The sequence below is a fragment of the Squalius cephalus genome, assembly GCF_949319135.1.
Source record: "Squalius cephalus genome assembly, chromosome: 21".
NCBI lineage: Eukaryota > Metazoa > Chordata > Actinopteri > Cypriniformes > Leuciscidae > Squalius > Squalius cephalus.
Genome location: NC_137142.1, coordinates 1,409,639 through 1,427,038, shown reverse-complemented (window position 1 = coordinate 1,427,038; position 17,400 = coordinate 1,409,639). Strand labels below are relative to the sequence as shown.

The 17,400-nt window shown below is 41.7% G+C and overlaps 1 protein-coding gene across 1 annotated transcript in view; it reads left to right on the top strand.

The window, feature by feature from the left end:
* Positions 1–17,400, top strand: part of heatr5b (HEAT repeat containing 5B) — a 61,925-nt gene that overhangs the window by 35,246 nt on the left and 9,279 nt on the right. The window contains exons 19-30 of the mRNA XM_079855469.1: positions 72–261; positions 1,446–1,615; positions 2,671–2,818; positions 5,239–5,418; positions 7,868–8,128; positions 9,516–9,697; positions 9,805–9,873; positions 10,760–10,936; positions 11,774–12,014; positions 13,165–13,389; positions 13,471–13,598; positions 14,005–14,140. Of these exons, the coding sequence (XP_079711595.1) occupies positions 72–261; positions 1,446–1,615; positions 2,671–2,818; positions 5,239–5,418; positions 7,868–8,128; positions 9,516–9,697; positions 9,805–9,873; positions 10,760–10,936; positions 11,774–12,014; positions 13,165–13,389; positions 13,471–13,598; positions 14,005–14,140 (2,107 nt within the window). The remainder of the gene's footprint in view (positions 1–71; positions 262–1,445; positions 1,616–2,670; positions 2,819–5,238; positions 5,419–7,867; positions 8,129–9,515; positions 9,698–9,804; positions 9,874–10,759; positions 10,937–11,773; positions 12,015–13,164; positions 13,390–13,470; positions 13,599–14,004; positions 14,141–17,400) is intronic.

Here is a 17,400-nt window from a genome sequence, read left to right as displayed (position 1 = left end):
CTTGTTAAGGGAGTAAGGCAGTATTGTGATTGTCAGCGTGCCTCTGCTGATGAGCTGCTGTGGTGTTTCAGACGTGGGCGCTGCACTCTCTGGCTCTGATCGTGGACTCCAGCGGGCCGATGTACCGGGGCTACGTGGAGCCCACGCTGTCTCTGGTGCTGACGCTGCTGCTCACGGTGCCGCCCTCACACACAGAGGTGCATCAGTGTCTGGGCCGCTGTCTCGGGGCGCTCATCACCACGGTCGGCCCAGAACTACAGGGTATGCAGTTATAGCATTTGTGCTTGAAACATGTCAGTGTTTCTCCAGTATACTCACGGCAAAGTTATTTTTCTTTCTTAACTTAAGGGTAAAAAATAAGTTTTGAAATGCCTTTGCAGCGATATTCTGTTAGCAAACATGACTCCACCCACAATTATGTTAGCAAACATCATGACTCCACCCACAATTATGTTAGCAAACATCATGACTCCACCAATAATTATTGTAGCAAACGTCATGACGCCGCCCATAATTCTGTTTGCAAACATCATGACTCCGCCCATAATTCTGTTAGCAAGCAACATGACTCCGCCCATAATCATTTTAGCAAACATCATGACTCCGCCCATAATTCTGTTTGCAAACATCATGACTCCGCCCACAATTCTGTTAGCAAACAACATGACTCCGCCCATAATTATTTTAGCAAACATCATGACTCCGCCCATAATTATTTTAGCAAACATCATGACTCCGCCCATAATTCTGTTTGCAAACATCATGACTCCGCCCACAATTATGTTAGCAAACATCATGACTCCGCCCATAATTCTGTTAGCAAACATCATGACTCCGCCCATAATTCTGTTAGCAAACATCACGACTCCGCCCATAATTATTTTAGCAAACATCATGACTCCGCCCATAATTATTTTAGCAAACATCATGACTCCGCCCATAATTATTTTAGCAAACATCACGACTCCGCCCACAATTCTGTTAGCAAACAACATGACTCCGCCCATAATTATTTTAGCAAACATCATGACTCCGCCCATAATTATTTTAGCAAACATCATGACTCCGCCCATAATTCTGTTTGCAAACATCATGACTCCTCCCACAATTATGTTAGCAAACATCATGACTCTGCCCATAATTCTTTTAGCAAACATCATGACTCCGCCCTCAAAATTCTGTAGTAAGCGTCACGACTCCGCCCACAAATCTCTTAGCGAATTCTGTTTACAATTTCTACTGGTTTATCTAGTCTGTCGCTCATCACCTACTGCTCAGTATATTTAACAGAATGCTGATTTCCCATTCATTACAGGAGATGTGCACATTGGATGTGTTAAATGCGCTAAAAGATAATTCACAAATGATGTGACGCATGTCCAGCGAGTGAATCCCACATCTGCATCTCTAGCCCTGGCTCACTCCTCACTCTGGTTATCCCGCAGGAAACGGCAGCAGCGTGTCGACGATCCGCTCGTCGTGTCTGGTGGGCTGTGCCATCATGCAGGACCACTCGGACTCTCTGGTGCAGGCGGCGGCCATCTCGTGTCTCCAGCAGCTGCATATGTTCGCGCCGCGGCACGTCAACCTGTCCAGCCTCGTGCCCTGCCTCTGTGTAACACCGCCCATCAGATATACCTCCACATTTACATTCAGCATCTACACAAACCTGAATATTAAAGGAGTAGTTCACTTCAGAATGCAAACTTCCTGATTATTTACTCTCTCCCACCTCATACATGATATTCATGTCTTTCTTTCTTTAGTCGAAAAGAAATGAAGGATTTTGAGGAAAACACTCCAGGATGTTCCTCCATATAGTGTCTTCAATGGGGTCCAACGGGTCGAAGGTCCAGATGTGAGTTTCAGTGCAGCTTCAAAGTCTCGACACGATCCAGCCGAGGAATAAGAGTCTCATCTAGACAAACCAGCGGACATTTTACAACAAAATAAACATTTATATACTTTTAACCACAAATGCTGGTCTTGCACTAGCTGTGATGAGACACACATTACGTGATCAGGTTGAAAGGTCAAGCATGTTCCGGTTCAGAAATGTAGAGTAGGGAGATAAACTCATTTTCTCCTCCAACTTCAAAATCGTCTGACATCGTTGTTTTACCTTTTATTTATTTTATTTTTTTGTAAATGGCGTTTGTCTTAGTCTTTGCACATTCGCTTTATAAACACTGGGTCGGTTCTTTCGCCTACGTCATGCTTGACCTTTCAACCTGATCACGTAATGTGTGTCTCATCACAGCTAGTGCAAGACCAGCATTTGTGGTTAAAAGTATATAAATGTTTATTTTGCTATAAAATGTCCGCTGGTTTGTCTAGATGAGACTCTTATTCCTCGGCTGGATCGTGTCGAGACTTTGAAGCTGCACTGAAACTCACATCTGGACCTTCGACCCGTTGGACCCCATTGAAGACACTATATGGAGAAACATCCTGGAGTGTTTTCCTCAAAAACCTTAATTTCTTTTAGACTGAAGAAAGAAAGACATGAACATCTTGGAGGACGAGGAGAAGAGTTAATTTTAATTCTGAAGTGAACTACTCCTTTAAATGTGCAGAAATGAGTGTATGGAGAGCACATGTGATTTTTGCAGTCTGTAGTTCGGTGCCGGTGAGTGACGTGTGTGTGTGTGTGTGTGTGTGTGTGTGCAGGTGCATCTGTGCAGCTCTCACCTGCTGTTACGGCGGGCCGCTGTGGCGTGTCTCCGTCAGCTGGCTCAGCGAGAGGCTCCTGAGGTGTGTGAGTACGCCATGAGTCTCGCCAGGAGGGCTGGGGACGCCAAAGACAACTCCACCATCAGTACGTCACGCTCTCCGTCACATTCACTGCATTTATCTGCTCCAGTCCCAGCGCAACACACTCTGCCATGGGCTGTTCTGTAGGGGGTGAAGTTAGTTTAGTTAGTTTGTTTCTTGAGTTCATATTTTTCTGCTTGTCTGCACAAGGTAAGCTGTTCTATTAACCCTCATTTGTCCTTTGGGGTCAATATGACCCCAAGCGACTTTTCTTTCATTAAAAAAAATGGTTCCCTTCATCTCAGTGGAATAAAATTTGGTGACTTTTCCTACATTATCTATCTATACACACACAAAAAAACTGGGCTTGATTCGGTTGTTCTAAAGGCATGTAAAAAAAAAAGTCACACTCATGACCTTTGGGGTCAATATGACCCCACATTGAAATGAATGGGAAAATCGGGAAAAAATGGGTTTTTATTTTTCATTTGTCAAAAAAAATCTATAAATCCAGAATAAATCTGAAAATTTTAATACCACAATGAAGTCCTGGTACTCGAGCACAAATGCAATGTGGAACGAACATGATCACTTGCACACACACATGCTCGCGCACACAAACACACACACAGGTGTGACTCCAATAGAAAGCATTTTTATAGAAATTGACAAATAAAATCAATAATTCCAGCATAAATCTGAAAATTCTCACACATAAATGAAGGCCTGGTACTAGAGCACTAATGCAATGTGGAATGAACATTATCACACACACATATGCGCCCACACACACACAGACACAAATACACACACAGACAGAGAGAGGTGTGACTGCAATAGAGAGCATTTTTATAGAAATTGGGAAATAAAATCAATAATTTCTGCATAAATCTAAAAAATTTCACACATAAATGAAGGTATGGTATGGGAGCACAAATGCAGCGTGGAAAGAACATGACTACACACAGATCACATACACAGAGAGACAAACACAAACAAACAAGTGTGACTGCAAAAGAGAGCATTTTTATTGAAATTGGTAAATAAAATCAATAATTCCAGCATGAATCTAAAAATGTTCACACATAAATGAAGGCCTGGTATTAGAGAAAAAAAAAATGTGGAATGAGCATGATTACACACACACACATGCACGTGCATGCACACAAACACACACAGACACACAGTGTGTTTACTTTCACTCCTATTCCTATCCGCCTATAGCTGTTTTTTTTTTTTTTACTGTTTTTTTTTTTATATATTTTTTTATTTTTTTATTTATTTCTTATTCTAAAGTTAATCATTTTATACATTTCTATTATTGAAATAATATGCAATTGCAATCAAGTAGTTTCTTTTAGTGGCAACTTATGTGACATTATTGCAAATTTATATAGCATTATTGCAATAACAAGACACTTCAAAAGACCTCAAACAACAACAAAAAAATTCTAAACTTTGACACAATACTGATTTAATGTATTTTAAAATGTTTAAATATATAATTCATCAAAAAAGTTGTTATAAGAGCAATAAGTCACATCCAGAAAAATGAATGGATCTCTATGGGGCCTCTGCTGGAAGTATATGGTAATTACACTTTGTGGCTAAAACTATATTATCTACAAAAAAACATCTAACCACCAGATGGCAGAATTCTGCATCTAACACCTAGATCAATATCCAGAAACAACTCATATTTAAATTTGATCATCATAAATGTGTTTTTTTCATAAAAATGTTATATTTCATACGTATGCTAATGGTGTAGTTGAGGAATTTTGCAGTAAATAGGTAAAAAAGTACTTCATATCCCCCAAAACACAGCATAAAAATATAGATGAGAAGTAAACGAAAAAAATGATATATAATTTGTATTATTAAAATGTATATTTCTTGTACAAAAGCTCTGTGCATCTTTGGGGTCATATAGACCCCAAATGCACTGAGTGTAAACAGGAAACTAAGGTCATATAAGGGTTAATAAGTTGTGTACCTGAAAATCACTTTCTTAAGCCACATTAAGGTTATTATATGAGGAAGAAAGCTTGATCACGGTGCCGTTGTCTGTTGTAGCAGACTAATGCCATCTAGTGGTAGCAGGTTTTCCTCAGACAGGTGTGTGTGTGTGTGTGTGTGTGTGTGTGTGTGTGTGTGTGTGTGTGTGTATGTGGATCGTGCAAGGCTAAACCGGGGAAATGAAAGTCTCAAAATCCAAATGAATCAAATAGGATCGACTCGAAACGGGTCAATGAATGCACGCGTGTCACCTGATCCACACATTTTGTGGATTTTGAGAAAAGGAAAAAAAAATTGGATTTTGAGACTTTCAATTTGCTGGTTTAGCCTTGCATTATATTATATAGCTCTCCAATGCAATAAAAAGCATCTTTTCCATGTTAATCAGTCGAGACGCTACGAGTGTCAGTAGATTATTTTTTAGAAACGGTTTGTATTTCTGTGACCGTGTCATTGCTCCTCCAGATCTGAACATCACCGAGACTGGGCTGGAAGGTGTTCTGTTCGGGATGCTGGACCGGGAGACGGATCGGAAGTTGTGCTCGGACATTCACGACACATTGGGTCACATGCTCTCGTCTCTGGCTGTGGGGAAACTTCCTCACTGGCTCAAACTCTGCAAAGATGTGCTGGCAGCGACTACAGGTGACAAACACACACTGACTGGGTGAAGGTAGCCAGTGCAGGGTTTACATTCCTCTAGGATTCTGCAGGGTAGGATAACAAGAACATGTCTGAAATATGGGAAGGCTTCCATTTTCCATAAGGATGCTTTTATCCATACTTCCTTTTGGACTTCTCAAACTTTCAAATGCATACAATGAACTTGGTGTAATTAGCTAAGCAAGTACTGAGTAATGTAAGGTAACTTCATGGACTAGGGCTGAGCGATTAATTAACGAAAGCGAAATAAAGTTTTTACCTGCAGAACGCATGATCCCCCCCCCCCCCCCAAAAAAAAAAAAAAAAAAACAAATGGAGGACAATCGACGTCATCGGGTGGATCTCCTTGCGTGAGGTTTTTTAAACAAAGGAGAAAGAAGTATACAGGTGATCTTCTTTCTCAATCCACTTTCATGGCATGTTTGTGGCTGCCAAGTTCAATTCAATTCAAAACTTTATTGTCTATCCTCACAGGGGTAGAAAATTGTCTTTAGACAAAGGCTCAACAAACAATACAATTACAACACATAACATCAATTTTCAAAACTCAGCTGTCCACCTTATTCCTGACGCTCTTACTGTGTTTTGAATTATGGGCGGCACTTCCGGTTTGGGGAACTTCCATTCAAAAAGGCTGAAACGAATCACTTTAAATCATAAGGTTGCCCTACAAATAAAGCTAATCATCAGTTTCCCTTCATGTTTTATTTTTAGACATCATGAGAATAACGTAACATTTGTTATTTTACCGTGCCGTTATAAGGAGAATATCTATGGCAAGAGCTCTTTTCAGTCGCTGCTTTCTTTCCCTCATGATTATTTAGTTTTTTCCCTTTGCATTCCGCTGTAAAAGTATAAAAAATGTCAACATATACTGCACATTTGTAATTTACAATATATCCCACTAATAATTCACTGGAATGCACGAATAATCTCTCATTATTCTCCTCAAATCCTCACGTCTCTTTCCAGGTTTGTTTTCACGGGTAAATGCAATTTATTATCAGTCAAAATGACGTTAGTCACTTTGAAATAGTGTCACGCAATGCTGAACATTTTTGATTAAATCAACATAAGTTACATAATACAGATAGGATATATATTACTACAGTGTTATTTAAACCCGTCTGTTATTGCTGTGGAAAGAATTGTGCTTTTGGGATTATTCATGGTCTGTTGAAAGTACCTTGTTGCTGCTTTTACAGTTTTAAATTTCCTTTTAATGTTCGATGGTTGAAGGGTGAGTAGAATAATGTCATCTCGTTGTGACACTTTTTTAACATATTGCGTTCATAGAGCGAGCCTTTCACTGATTGTTTACAGTTTAACAGAAGTTACACCCATAATTCACGCAAACTGTCATGGGACGCAGGAACAAGCTGGATAGAAGCACGCAACATCCAGTTGGTGAAGCTCGCTCGCTCTCATTGGCTATCGTGGGAATCACGTCAGAATCACGTCAGCCTGATCTACGTTCGTAAATATCAAACGTGTTTGGGATCGTGCGGGCTTCGCTGCAATTGAGAGCAGTAAAATAACCGTGATGACAGCACACAGTTGAGGATTTTTTGGACAAAAAGTCGTTTGCCTCAAGCATCGAATCGGGCCACACACTCCGAGCACTTGGGGGTGCAAGTTGGGCGCAAAATCGGGTTTAAAGTCCCCCTATGGTGAAAATCCAGCTTTTAATGTTGTTTATGTGTCTATGTGGTGTTTTTAATCTGCTTTAAGACAAACCATGTGTAAATTCATAAGTCGACAGCATTGCTGAGTATTTCCTCCTTAAAACTGCAGTGAACCAAAGACAGTCTCAAAAACACACTTTGAAATCGCTGGTGTTTCTGACGTCACAAACTACCTTGTAACCAATCAGATCAACGTGTGATCGTCAACCAGTGGATCTCTGAGCTGAGGGAGTGAGTGAGTGGAGGCGGGGCTCATTTGCATATTCATAGAACCGCGCATACTAAATGAGGGAAGGGTGTCGGGTTACATTCAAGATATTTTAAGGCATGAACACATTTTTTCAAGGAAAAAAACCCTTAAATATGTAGAAAACAGGGATAAAATGATTGACTACAGAGGGACTGTAGGATCTTAAAGTGTGTGGCCAGCCTAAGATACTGTATTTATACTGAGGTGCGTTCAACTTATATCGTACAAAACCCAAACCCAATTTTGTAGTGAGCATTACGGTGTTAGAAGCAGTGCTCCTTTTTCTATATTTGTAGGATTTTCTTGTTCTGTCTTGCTGCTTCCCATAAGGTCTTCAACACTGCCATTTCTAAGGTCACCACAAAACTTTTTTTACATTTTCCTAATAATCAGAGAAACTACAGTGTGCTTGTGTAAAGAGATGAACAGTGCACTATTAACCAGCTCATAGACTCTTGGATCCGTCGGTCCTCCTCATATGGTGGTGTTGTTGCAGAGGTCGGTGGGACTGTTGCGTCTCAAAGCCGGCGGAAGGAGGAAGACGACGACTCTGAGAAGAAGGATGAGATGGATGATGACATCATGTTCACGTCTCTGGGTCAGGATGAGAAGGCCAAGCCGTCCGTGGCGCCGCGCTGGGTCACGCGAGTGTTCGCTGCCGACTGCCTGTGCCGGATCATCCATCTGTGTGAGAATGCAGACAAGGCCCACTTCGACCTGGCAGCTGCACGGGTCGCCAAGACCAAAAACCCTGAAGGTAAACGTCTTAAGGTCTCGATATACTCACGGCACAGTTCTTTTGTTATGGTTAAAACTAAATTTGAAATACCTTTGCCTAATAAACTGTTACCGATCATCATGACTCCGCCCACAATTATGTTAGCGAACATACTGACTCCGCCCACAATTATGTTAGCAAACATCCTGACTCCGCCCATGTTTAGATGAATGAGTAAACATGAGCTGCTCTTTCCTCTCAGTAACAGAATAAACACACAATAACAATGAGAAAACAGCAGTTCAGAAAGCATCTGATCATAGTGATGTGGAGATGTTTGCTCCAGCTCTGAGATTCAGATCTACAGTCACGTCACGTTTACTCATACAGCACTTTATACAGTAGATTGATTTAAAGCAGCAGCTTTACAGTATTAAACATGAGAAACAGTGTCAGTGTCTCTTTCAGTCAGAGTTTCTACTATAAAGCGGCTCTCCAGTGTGTTCCTGTTTTTACTCGCGTCTGAACAGAAGAAATGGAGATTTACAGCTCAAAGAAGGCGGAGCCTTCGCTTTGGCCTGATTTTCAGTTTGCATCAGTTCGCTCTTCAGTTTCACTTTGTATATCAGGGCCTTTTTTTAATTTTGGTTGATCTTGATTTGGTTCTACTTGATGTAGTGACTTAAATAAACGTTGTCAGCAAGATGGTAGAAAACTGCACATTTATTGTCTCTTTCCACTCACTGCTACTTATACCAGCGACGGAAATAAGCGCAGTTACAGTAGCTGGATATGTGGGAGAGCGTCGCCATAGTGTGACGATATTGTATTGTAATAGGTAACACTTCAAAGTCAATACTGAATCAAAACTAGTTTGCACATCATTAGTAATTGAAAAGGTGTAATGACAAGATGATGATAACTTGTATGCATATATGTAAAATGTTACGAGAGAGAGAGAGAGAGATAAAGAGGGAGAAAGAAAGGGAGATAGAGAGAGGGATAGAGAGAGAGAGAGAGAGGGAGATAGAGAGAGGGATAGAGAGAGGGATAGAGAGAGAGAGAGAGAGGGAGATAGAGAGAGAGAGACAAATAAAAGAGGAGGTAAAGAAAGAGCCCCAAGAATGGATCTAGAGAATCAAAGAGACAGAGCAACAGTTACAATCTTCTTTTATCCATGACTTGTGACTGAGACCCAAACGTGAGGCGTTCAAACTGACCAATCAGAAAATGACAACTTCCCTCCCCGCACTAAAGCTGTGACCATTAGAAGACCCGATGGCCACACGTCTTGAGCACTATCGCCCCTCTGTGTCTTCAGGAATTACAGATTGGGCTTGAAACAGTAAAAGCAAATGTCTTTGTTCATTTTCAACATCTTGGATAATGTCCAGTCCTGCAGACTCCAGTGTTGTGTCTTCCTCAGGGGACTTCCTCGTGCTGCACTTGTGTGATCTGATCCGCATGGCCTTCATGGCCGCGACGGACCACAGCAACCAGCTGCGCATGGCAGGACTGCAGGCGCTCGAGGACATCATCAAGAAGTTCGCCGCGGTGCCGGAGCCAGAGTTCCCTGGTCATGTGATCCTGGAGCAGTATCAGGCCAACGTCAGTACAGTCATGTGACACATTCAAATGTTGCATGTCAAATGAGGAGATCACTGGCACCCAGGATTGATCAAACCCATGTCCTGATGTTGTGATGTTGTGTTCAGGTTGGTGCCGCGCTCCGACCAGCCTTTTCCCCAGACACACCTTCAGACATCACTGCTAAAGCCTGCCAGGTGAGCCTCACACTACACACACACACACGCCAGTCTGAACCCTCTGGTGCTCTTTGGACATTTTTGACCTAAAAATTTGTTTTTTGAATGTTTTTCTTCATCGGAATGGTACGAAACTTGCTGTGTGAACACAAAAAGATAATGGGCATGATTTGAAAAGGTTAAATGGTCTTGTAAACAACAGTCACACTTGTGCTCCTTGCCGTCAGAAATGAGCGCATTGGAAATGAATGGAGACGAGTTTCCTCTAGTGGAAGCGTTTGGTACTGCAGCCGAACAACATTTCACTGAAAGATCATTTACTGAGATATCAACCTCACATTTGGAACACAACTTTAGATTTACGGCCTTGATTTTCTTGCAGTTTTAGAGTAAAACATGATTTTGAAAATATATATTTCATATAAAAATTGAAAATAGTATTTTTGCAAATTTTTCATAACAATAAATGTAAAATTCTATAACTTTTTTTAAGTTAACTTTTTTCACTTCAGCAATAATCTGCCAAGTGTCGTCGATGAAAAGAGATCAAACTTCAGTCTGTCGCTCTAAAGCGTTCAAGATTTACCACAGTTTAAGTTGGAAATTTAATTTTCAGGTCTATGCTCAAAAAGTGAATAAATGGGTTATAAATACAGCGTAAATATAGTGTAGTACCATAAAACCTCCTAAAAATACTAAATAAAAAAAACATAATCGAACTAAAATATAGTACATTAATTTAATTGAAATTAAAAAAATAAATTTCGGTCATTTGACGGACACACGAAGAGCACCAGTCTTATGATGCTTTTCAGTGTTTTCCTTATGCTTTGCAGAGCTGTGAGTGTTGTTCAGTGTTTGACACAGACCTGTGAGCGTTCATGTTCCCCTCTCCTGTGTGCAGGTGTGCAGTGCGTGGATAGGCAGTGGCGTGGTCAGTGACCTGAACGACCTGCGGCGCGTACACACTCTGCTGGTGTCGTCTCTGGACAAGCTTCAGGCTGGCAGATCCTCCAGCCAGCTGTACAGCGAGAGCGCCACCACCATGGAGAAGCTGGCGGTGCTGAAGGCCTGGGCCGAGGTGAAGACCGGATCTGATAAACCTCTCACACACAGTCTCCGGCAGTCCTGCTGTGTCTGATGGATAGCTTACACACTTCAGCAAGAAAAAGTCTTTTAGCATTATTTTACAAACGTCCTTCAAACATGTCTTTTTGCAGTCAAATCTTTAATCATTTTTATCAAGTAAATGTAAGAATAACTGGTTTAAACGCTTTATTTTACAGTGTCTGTTACATATAGTACATGTACTTACCATAGTAATAACAGTAAATTATGCATAATTACATGCAACTAACCCTCAACCTAAGCATATACATGTAGTTACTTAATATTACTCAGCACTTAAATATATAATTACACTAACAATGAGACCTTAAAATAAAGTGTAACCGAATAACTTTTATATTGTTAATAATATTTCAAGATGACTGATGCGACTTCTGTTTACTTGATTATCATACATCATTTTATAGAAAAATCATGAGTTTTTGAGGAAGGTTCATCTCTCAAACAATTATATTGCACTGCTTTATGTTTTAAATCTACAGAGCTTTGATCATAAAACTAAGCATTTAAATATCATCTTACTAAGACATGTATGATATTTATATGCATTTTATGCAAGTTTCACTGATTTACATTACAAGCATCAGAATTTCATCTTAGTTTTTGTCCATATAAATATCAGCATCTGCAGCAACTGAGCAGGTTTTTCCTCCATATTCTCACTATGTATCGAATATGATTAAAACACACATTTAAAAAATATATATCTTTTTCTGACTATTATTTTATATGTCAGGCTTTATGGGGTTCATCATTATGATCATCATTGCCTCTCTGTGTGTGGCTCCAGGTGTTTGTGGTGGCTATGAAGATAAAGCAGGAGTGTGAGTCTGGGCCGGCGCGAGCTGCTCCTCAGGCTGAGGATGATGATGATGATGATGAAGGAGGAGGAGATGTTCTTCCTCCAGACAGCTTGATGACGTTAGTTCAGCCGGAGCTGCCGTCTCTGAGCCGTCTGTGGCTGTCGGTGTTGAGGGATTATGCTCTGCTCACTCTCCCCGCTGAGTTCTCCAGCCAGCTGCCGCCCGAAGGTACACACACATCAGCTCACTCCACACATCAGCTCACTCAACACCTGATCACATTCAAGAACAGAAATAGTCTGAACGTCAGCATGAAAGTGAAGTTGTGCTGGTCTTTTCTCCTCTATTGTGTCGTATATCCGAGTGAAACGCTTCTGGAACAAGAACAAATGTGGGCGGGGCTTGATTGTGTCTGTGGGGAATTGATTAGATGGTTGTGGTTTGCTATTGCCTGATCTCATGTGAGTGACAGGTTGCCCCGCCCACATCATCAGAGAAGAGATGCTGCAAGAGGAACTTATTCTGATTCAAGATTATTAACACAATAATGATGTATAATATGTTAACATAATCATTTCTTAATACCGCGTTCTTTCTTAATTAAGGTTGCTATGGTCACGCAGGTTGTTTGCGCATTTAACTCGTGACCACAAGAAAAATATGTCGTTCAACATCTCATAGAGATGCCGTTACCTCCACGAAATGATCTCGTTGTCATGGCTTATCACGTTCCCACGAGTTTATATGACCTTCCCTTGATTGCTATGTCTGAGGTAGAACACGCCCCCTCATTAGCATACAGAGGAAGAAATGTAGAAATAAATAAATGTGGAAATAAATAAATGTAGACATAAATACATATATACATAAACAAATGTGAAAATAAATGTGGAAAAAAATACAATTATACATAAATAAGGAAATAAAAGTATAAATGCTCATTTATTTTAGTTGATTTCTTCATGTATTTATTTATGTATTTTGTTTTTTTTTACATTTATTTATTTATTTATTTATTTATTTATTTATTTATTATGAAGTCAGGTCTGGCATTCCATAGCAGTTCCCCAGTTTTGTCATTTTGATAAGTATTAAGACACACACACACACACACAAACGATGTGTTTTTCTTTGCTCACCTTCAAAAAGTAACAACTTTAACATGCTATATACAATATCTGTGGGGTATTTTGAGCTAAAACTTCACACACACACACTCTGGGGACATCAGAGACTTATTTTACATTAGTGAAAAGGGCATTATACCCCCCCTTTAACTCTTAATTGTTATCTTGGTGTGAATGGGCCTTTATTGTTGTACTTGCTCCATGTAAACCTGTGATAACCCTGTGTTTCTCTTGATCTCTGGTTTGTTCAGGAGGGGCGTTTTACACTCCTGAGACGATAGACACAGCCAGGCTTCACTACCGGAGCTCGTGGGCATCGGTCCTGCACGCCGAGGCTCTGTGGCTCAGTAGCACCGGCTTCGGCACGGCTGAGGACTCCACCGAGAGCAAGAGCGCCGCCATCACGGGACCGGCAGCTCCGGCGCCCGCCAGAAACACTGATGATCTGGTGAAGGACAGATTGCACCTTCTTCTGGGTAAATTATCTGCAAATGCATTTGGATTTTTCACATTTGCTCCCCCAGTGTGTAAAGTGCTGTTTTCTCCCGTTGTTTCAGGCATCAGCATTGAGTTCCTGTGTTTCCCTCGGGCCGAGGAGCCCATAGAGGATGTGATGTCGTGTTTGCACGCGCTCTGCACGCTGATGGACTCGCCCAGCGCTCGCACACACATCGCAGAGGACCAGGTCAGCATCTGCTTCATGTGTTTTACTTCACACCGTAGTAAATAGGGTTCGGTATCATTTGAATTTGAACAATTCAGATTTAGATTCTGCTTATCGATTCCTAATTTCCATTCCAATAAATTTAAATCCCATTACAATCCCATTACTAACCGATTATTTGGTTGCCTGTAAACGTAGCCAGTGACAAATGCTGTAATTATATTTAAATATCAGAAATGTGTTTGAAAATCATATCACCTTGTTGAAAAAATGTATATCGCGATATATTTTGATATTGAATTATTGTCTAGCCTTAAGTCGACTAGAAACATGTTTAGCCCACTGACCGAATGTGAAGTGTTTGTGACTGTGTCTTGAAGTGTTTGTGGCTGTGTCTTGAAGTGTTTGTGACTGTGTTTTGCTGTAGCTGCTGGCTGTGGAGCTGCTGAACGTGCTTCACCGGCTCTTACTGACCCGTGACCCGCAGAGCATGCAGTTACAGGTGACGACGGTGGTGCAGAAAACCATCCGCGCCGCACAGGAGCACCTGCACCACATCAGGAGTGAGTCAACATCACATTCACATTCAGTTAAACAACCTGTGACGAATCACCTGCAGGCGTTAGGACTAACTAGCTCATCTGAAGGGTTAGGGGTGGTGTGGCGCAATGGATAAGACACCTGCCTTTGGTGTGAGAGACCCGGGTTCGAATCCACTGTGAGACACCAATGTGTCCCTGAGCAAGACACTTAACCCCTAGTTGCTCCAGAGGCGTGCGACCTCTGACATATATATAGCAATTGTAAGTCGCTTTGGATAAAAGCGTCAGCTAAATGAATAAATGTAAATGTAAATGTAAATGTTATGAAGCAGTCTAGGAAATAAGAGTCTCCTACTCTGTTGCCTGATACTTCTATCCACCTTATTCCTGATGATCTTACTTTGTTTTGAATTATGGGTTGTTCCGTTCAAAAAGATTGAAACAAATCATTTCAAATCATAAGGTTGTCCTACAAATAAAGCTGATCCATCAGTTTCCCTTCATGTTTTATTTTCAGACATCATGAAAATAACATAACATTTTTATTTTAACGTGATATGTTATAACGAGAATATCTATGGCAAGAGCTCTTTTCAGTCGCTGCTTTCTTTTCCTCATGATTATTTAGTTTTTTCCCCTTGCTTTCCGCTGTACAAGTATGAAAAAGGTCAACATATACTGCACATTTGTGGTCTGTTCTCCCAGTTTAATTTACGATATATCCCATTAATAATTCACTGGAATGCACAAAGAATCTCTAGTTTTTCTCTTCAAATTCTCACGTCTCTTTCCAGGTTTGTTTAACAGGTAAATTCAATTTATTATCGGTCAAAATGATGGATATCACTTTGAAATAGTGTCACGCAATGCTGAAGTTAATTGACATTTTTGATTAAGGCAACGTATGTTACGTAATATAGATATATTACTACAGTGATATTTAACCCGTCCGTTATTGCTGTGGAAAGACTCTTTTGGGGTTATTTGGTCTGTTGAAAGTACCTTGTTGCTGCTTTTACACTTTTAAATTTCCTTTTAATGTTCGATGGTTGAAGGGTGAGTAGATTAATGTCATCTCGTTGTACACGGTTTTTATAAAAAACTTCATAGAGCGAACCTTTCACTGATTGTTTACAGCTTAAAGGGGGGGTGAAATGCTCATTTTCACTCAATCTCCTGTTAATCTTGAGTACCTATAGAGTAGTATTGCATCCTTCATATCTCCAAAACATCTTTAGTTTTATTATATTTAGAGGTGAAAGATTGGCTGTACCGAGTCTTTCCGGAAAAAACGAGCGGCTGGGGGCGGGCCGTGTGGGCGGTGTGCTATAGCTGTGCTAACTGATCTAACAACAACACAGAGAGACATTTGAAGTAGTTTATTCACCGTGACTGCTCGATCCTTAAGCATTAGACGATCTGCAAATAAGTCGATCTGGGCTTTGTTTATAAAACAATCATCGTCGAAATGCAGGGAACAAAGAGTCTTGCACAACCTCCGTTGATGCTTCGAAAAAACAAACTCCATCCACTATTCCCTTAACGCTGGGTTCTTTGGGAATCTGTGCAGGGTTGTCTTGCCCTGCCAACCAAAAACCCACTTCTTTGGTGACATTGACTTCCCTAAAAGCCGAGCATAGCGCTTTGAGGTAACGTACTGCTTTTGCTCTCTTCTCTCTCTGGTCTACGAGTGCGCGCGCGGCCGCGATCTTACCGGAGAAGTGCCCTTGGGACCCATATAAGGAAATTCCGCTCTATCTTACGTAAGACAGAGCCATACTCGAAAAAAACTTTCCGAAACTTGTGACAAACCGGAAGGAGTATTTTTGGAACAAAAATACTCCTTCAAACGTACAACTTAACTTTTGAAACTTTGTCCATGTTTAGCATGGGAATCCAACTCTTTAACAGTGTAAAAAACTCAGTATGCATGAAACAGCAATTCACCCCCCCTTTAATGGAAGTTACACGCATAATTCGCGCAAAACCTCATGGGGTTGACCATTGTGTTTTGTCTTAAGGTTCCCTTTCGAGAGCGCTATCTTCCACATGGCGTCAGCTATGACGCTGCGGGAACTCCTCCCTTCTCCACTTTTGTTGAAGTCCTATAGGCTAACGCGAGCTTGGAACCGCTGGCCAATCAGCTCGCGGGCAGTTTAAAATGCATTGGCGTGACAATTGAGAACCAGGAGGGTTTTTGCTCGTGCTATTACGGGGACGAGGCCACGTTCCCCGGTCCTTTTCGCGGACGCGAGCTTCGGCCCCTCTCCCGCCGTAGCGGACTTCGGCTCTGCCGGGGATGAGCGGACTTCGCGCTCATGGCTACACAGTGTTCCACCCAGGCCATTGGCTGCTCCATGGGCTTCATGGTTGTCCTTAACAGGCACCTGTGGTTAACACTAGCTGACCTGAAGGACGCGGACCGTAAGACGCTCCTTAATGCTCCGATGCTTCTCTGAGGTGCAGAAGCGTGCGATGGCTTTGAGCCACGTGATGCCCCGCCACTCGTTCCAGACATTAACGAGGTCTCGCTCTTTGTCGGATGTTCGCCGTAGGCAGTGGGCGGGACCGGGAAAGAAGCGTCAGGGACCACGGAGAGCCTTCCTCGGCTACCTAACTAATGCGACCAGATTTTACAAGCTGGATGTGCCGTCTGTGGCGTCTCAAGTGCTTTCGGTGAGTTAATTCCTCACTCATGTCTTGAAGACGGCCCAGTGTTTGACACGGCTGTTACCGCTGTTGACTCTGTGTATACTTTCCTGCTTGAGTGCTTCTAGTGTTGTGTCTGCCCTGGGTTCAGTGCAGCCTTCGCTTTCATTGTGCTTTATATGCAAATTTTGATGTGGTCGGAGCTGATGTTTCATTGGCCTAGCTTCGCCTATCAGATGCGAGCACTCCTAGCGGCGCGGCTATTGGCTGGCTGTCTGTCTCTTCTGTGGCTGGTGTAGCTTGGCCCTGTTTTCTCCGGGCTTATCTTCACTACTCTCACAGCGGGATTTGTCATAGCTATGCAATGTTGAGTTACCGCTCTCGAAAAGGAACGTCTCTGGTTACTATCGTAACCTCGGTTCCCTGAGAGCCGGAACGAGACATTGCACGTGTTCGCTGTTCGATCAGCTGTTCAGTCGTGACTCTGATGCAATTGTCGCGCCCATGAATTTTATGCTTCCCGCGAGCCTGTCAGTATTTGCATACTTTGCGACAATTGGCCAGATGTTCGAAGCTGCTGTTAGCCTATAAGATTTCAACTAAAGTGGAGAAGGGAGGTGTTCCCGCAGCGT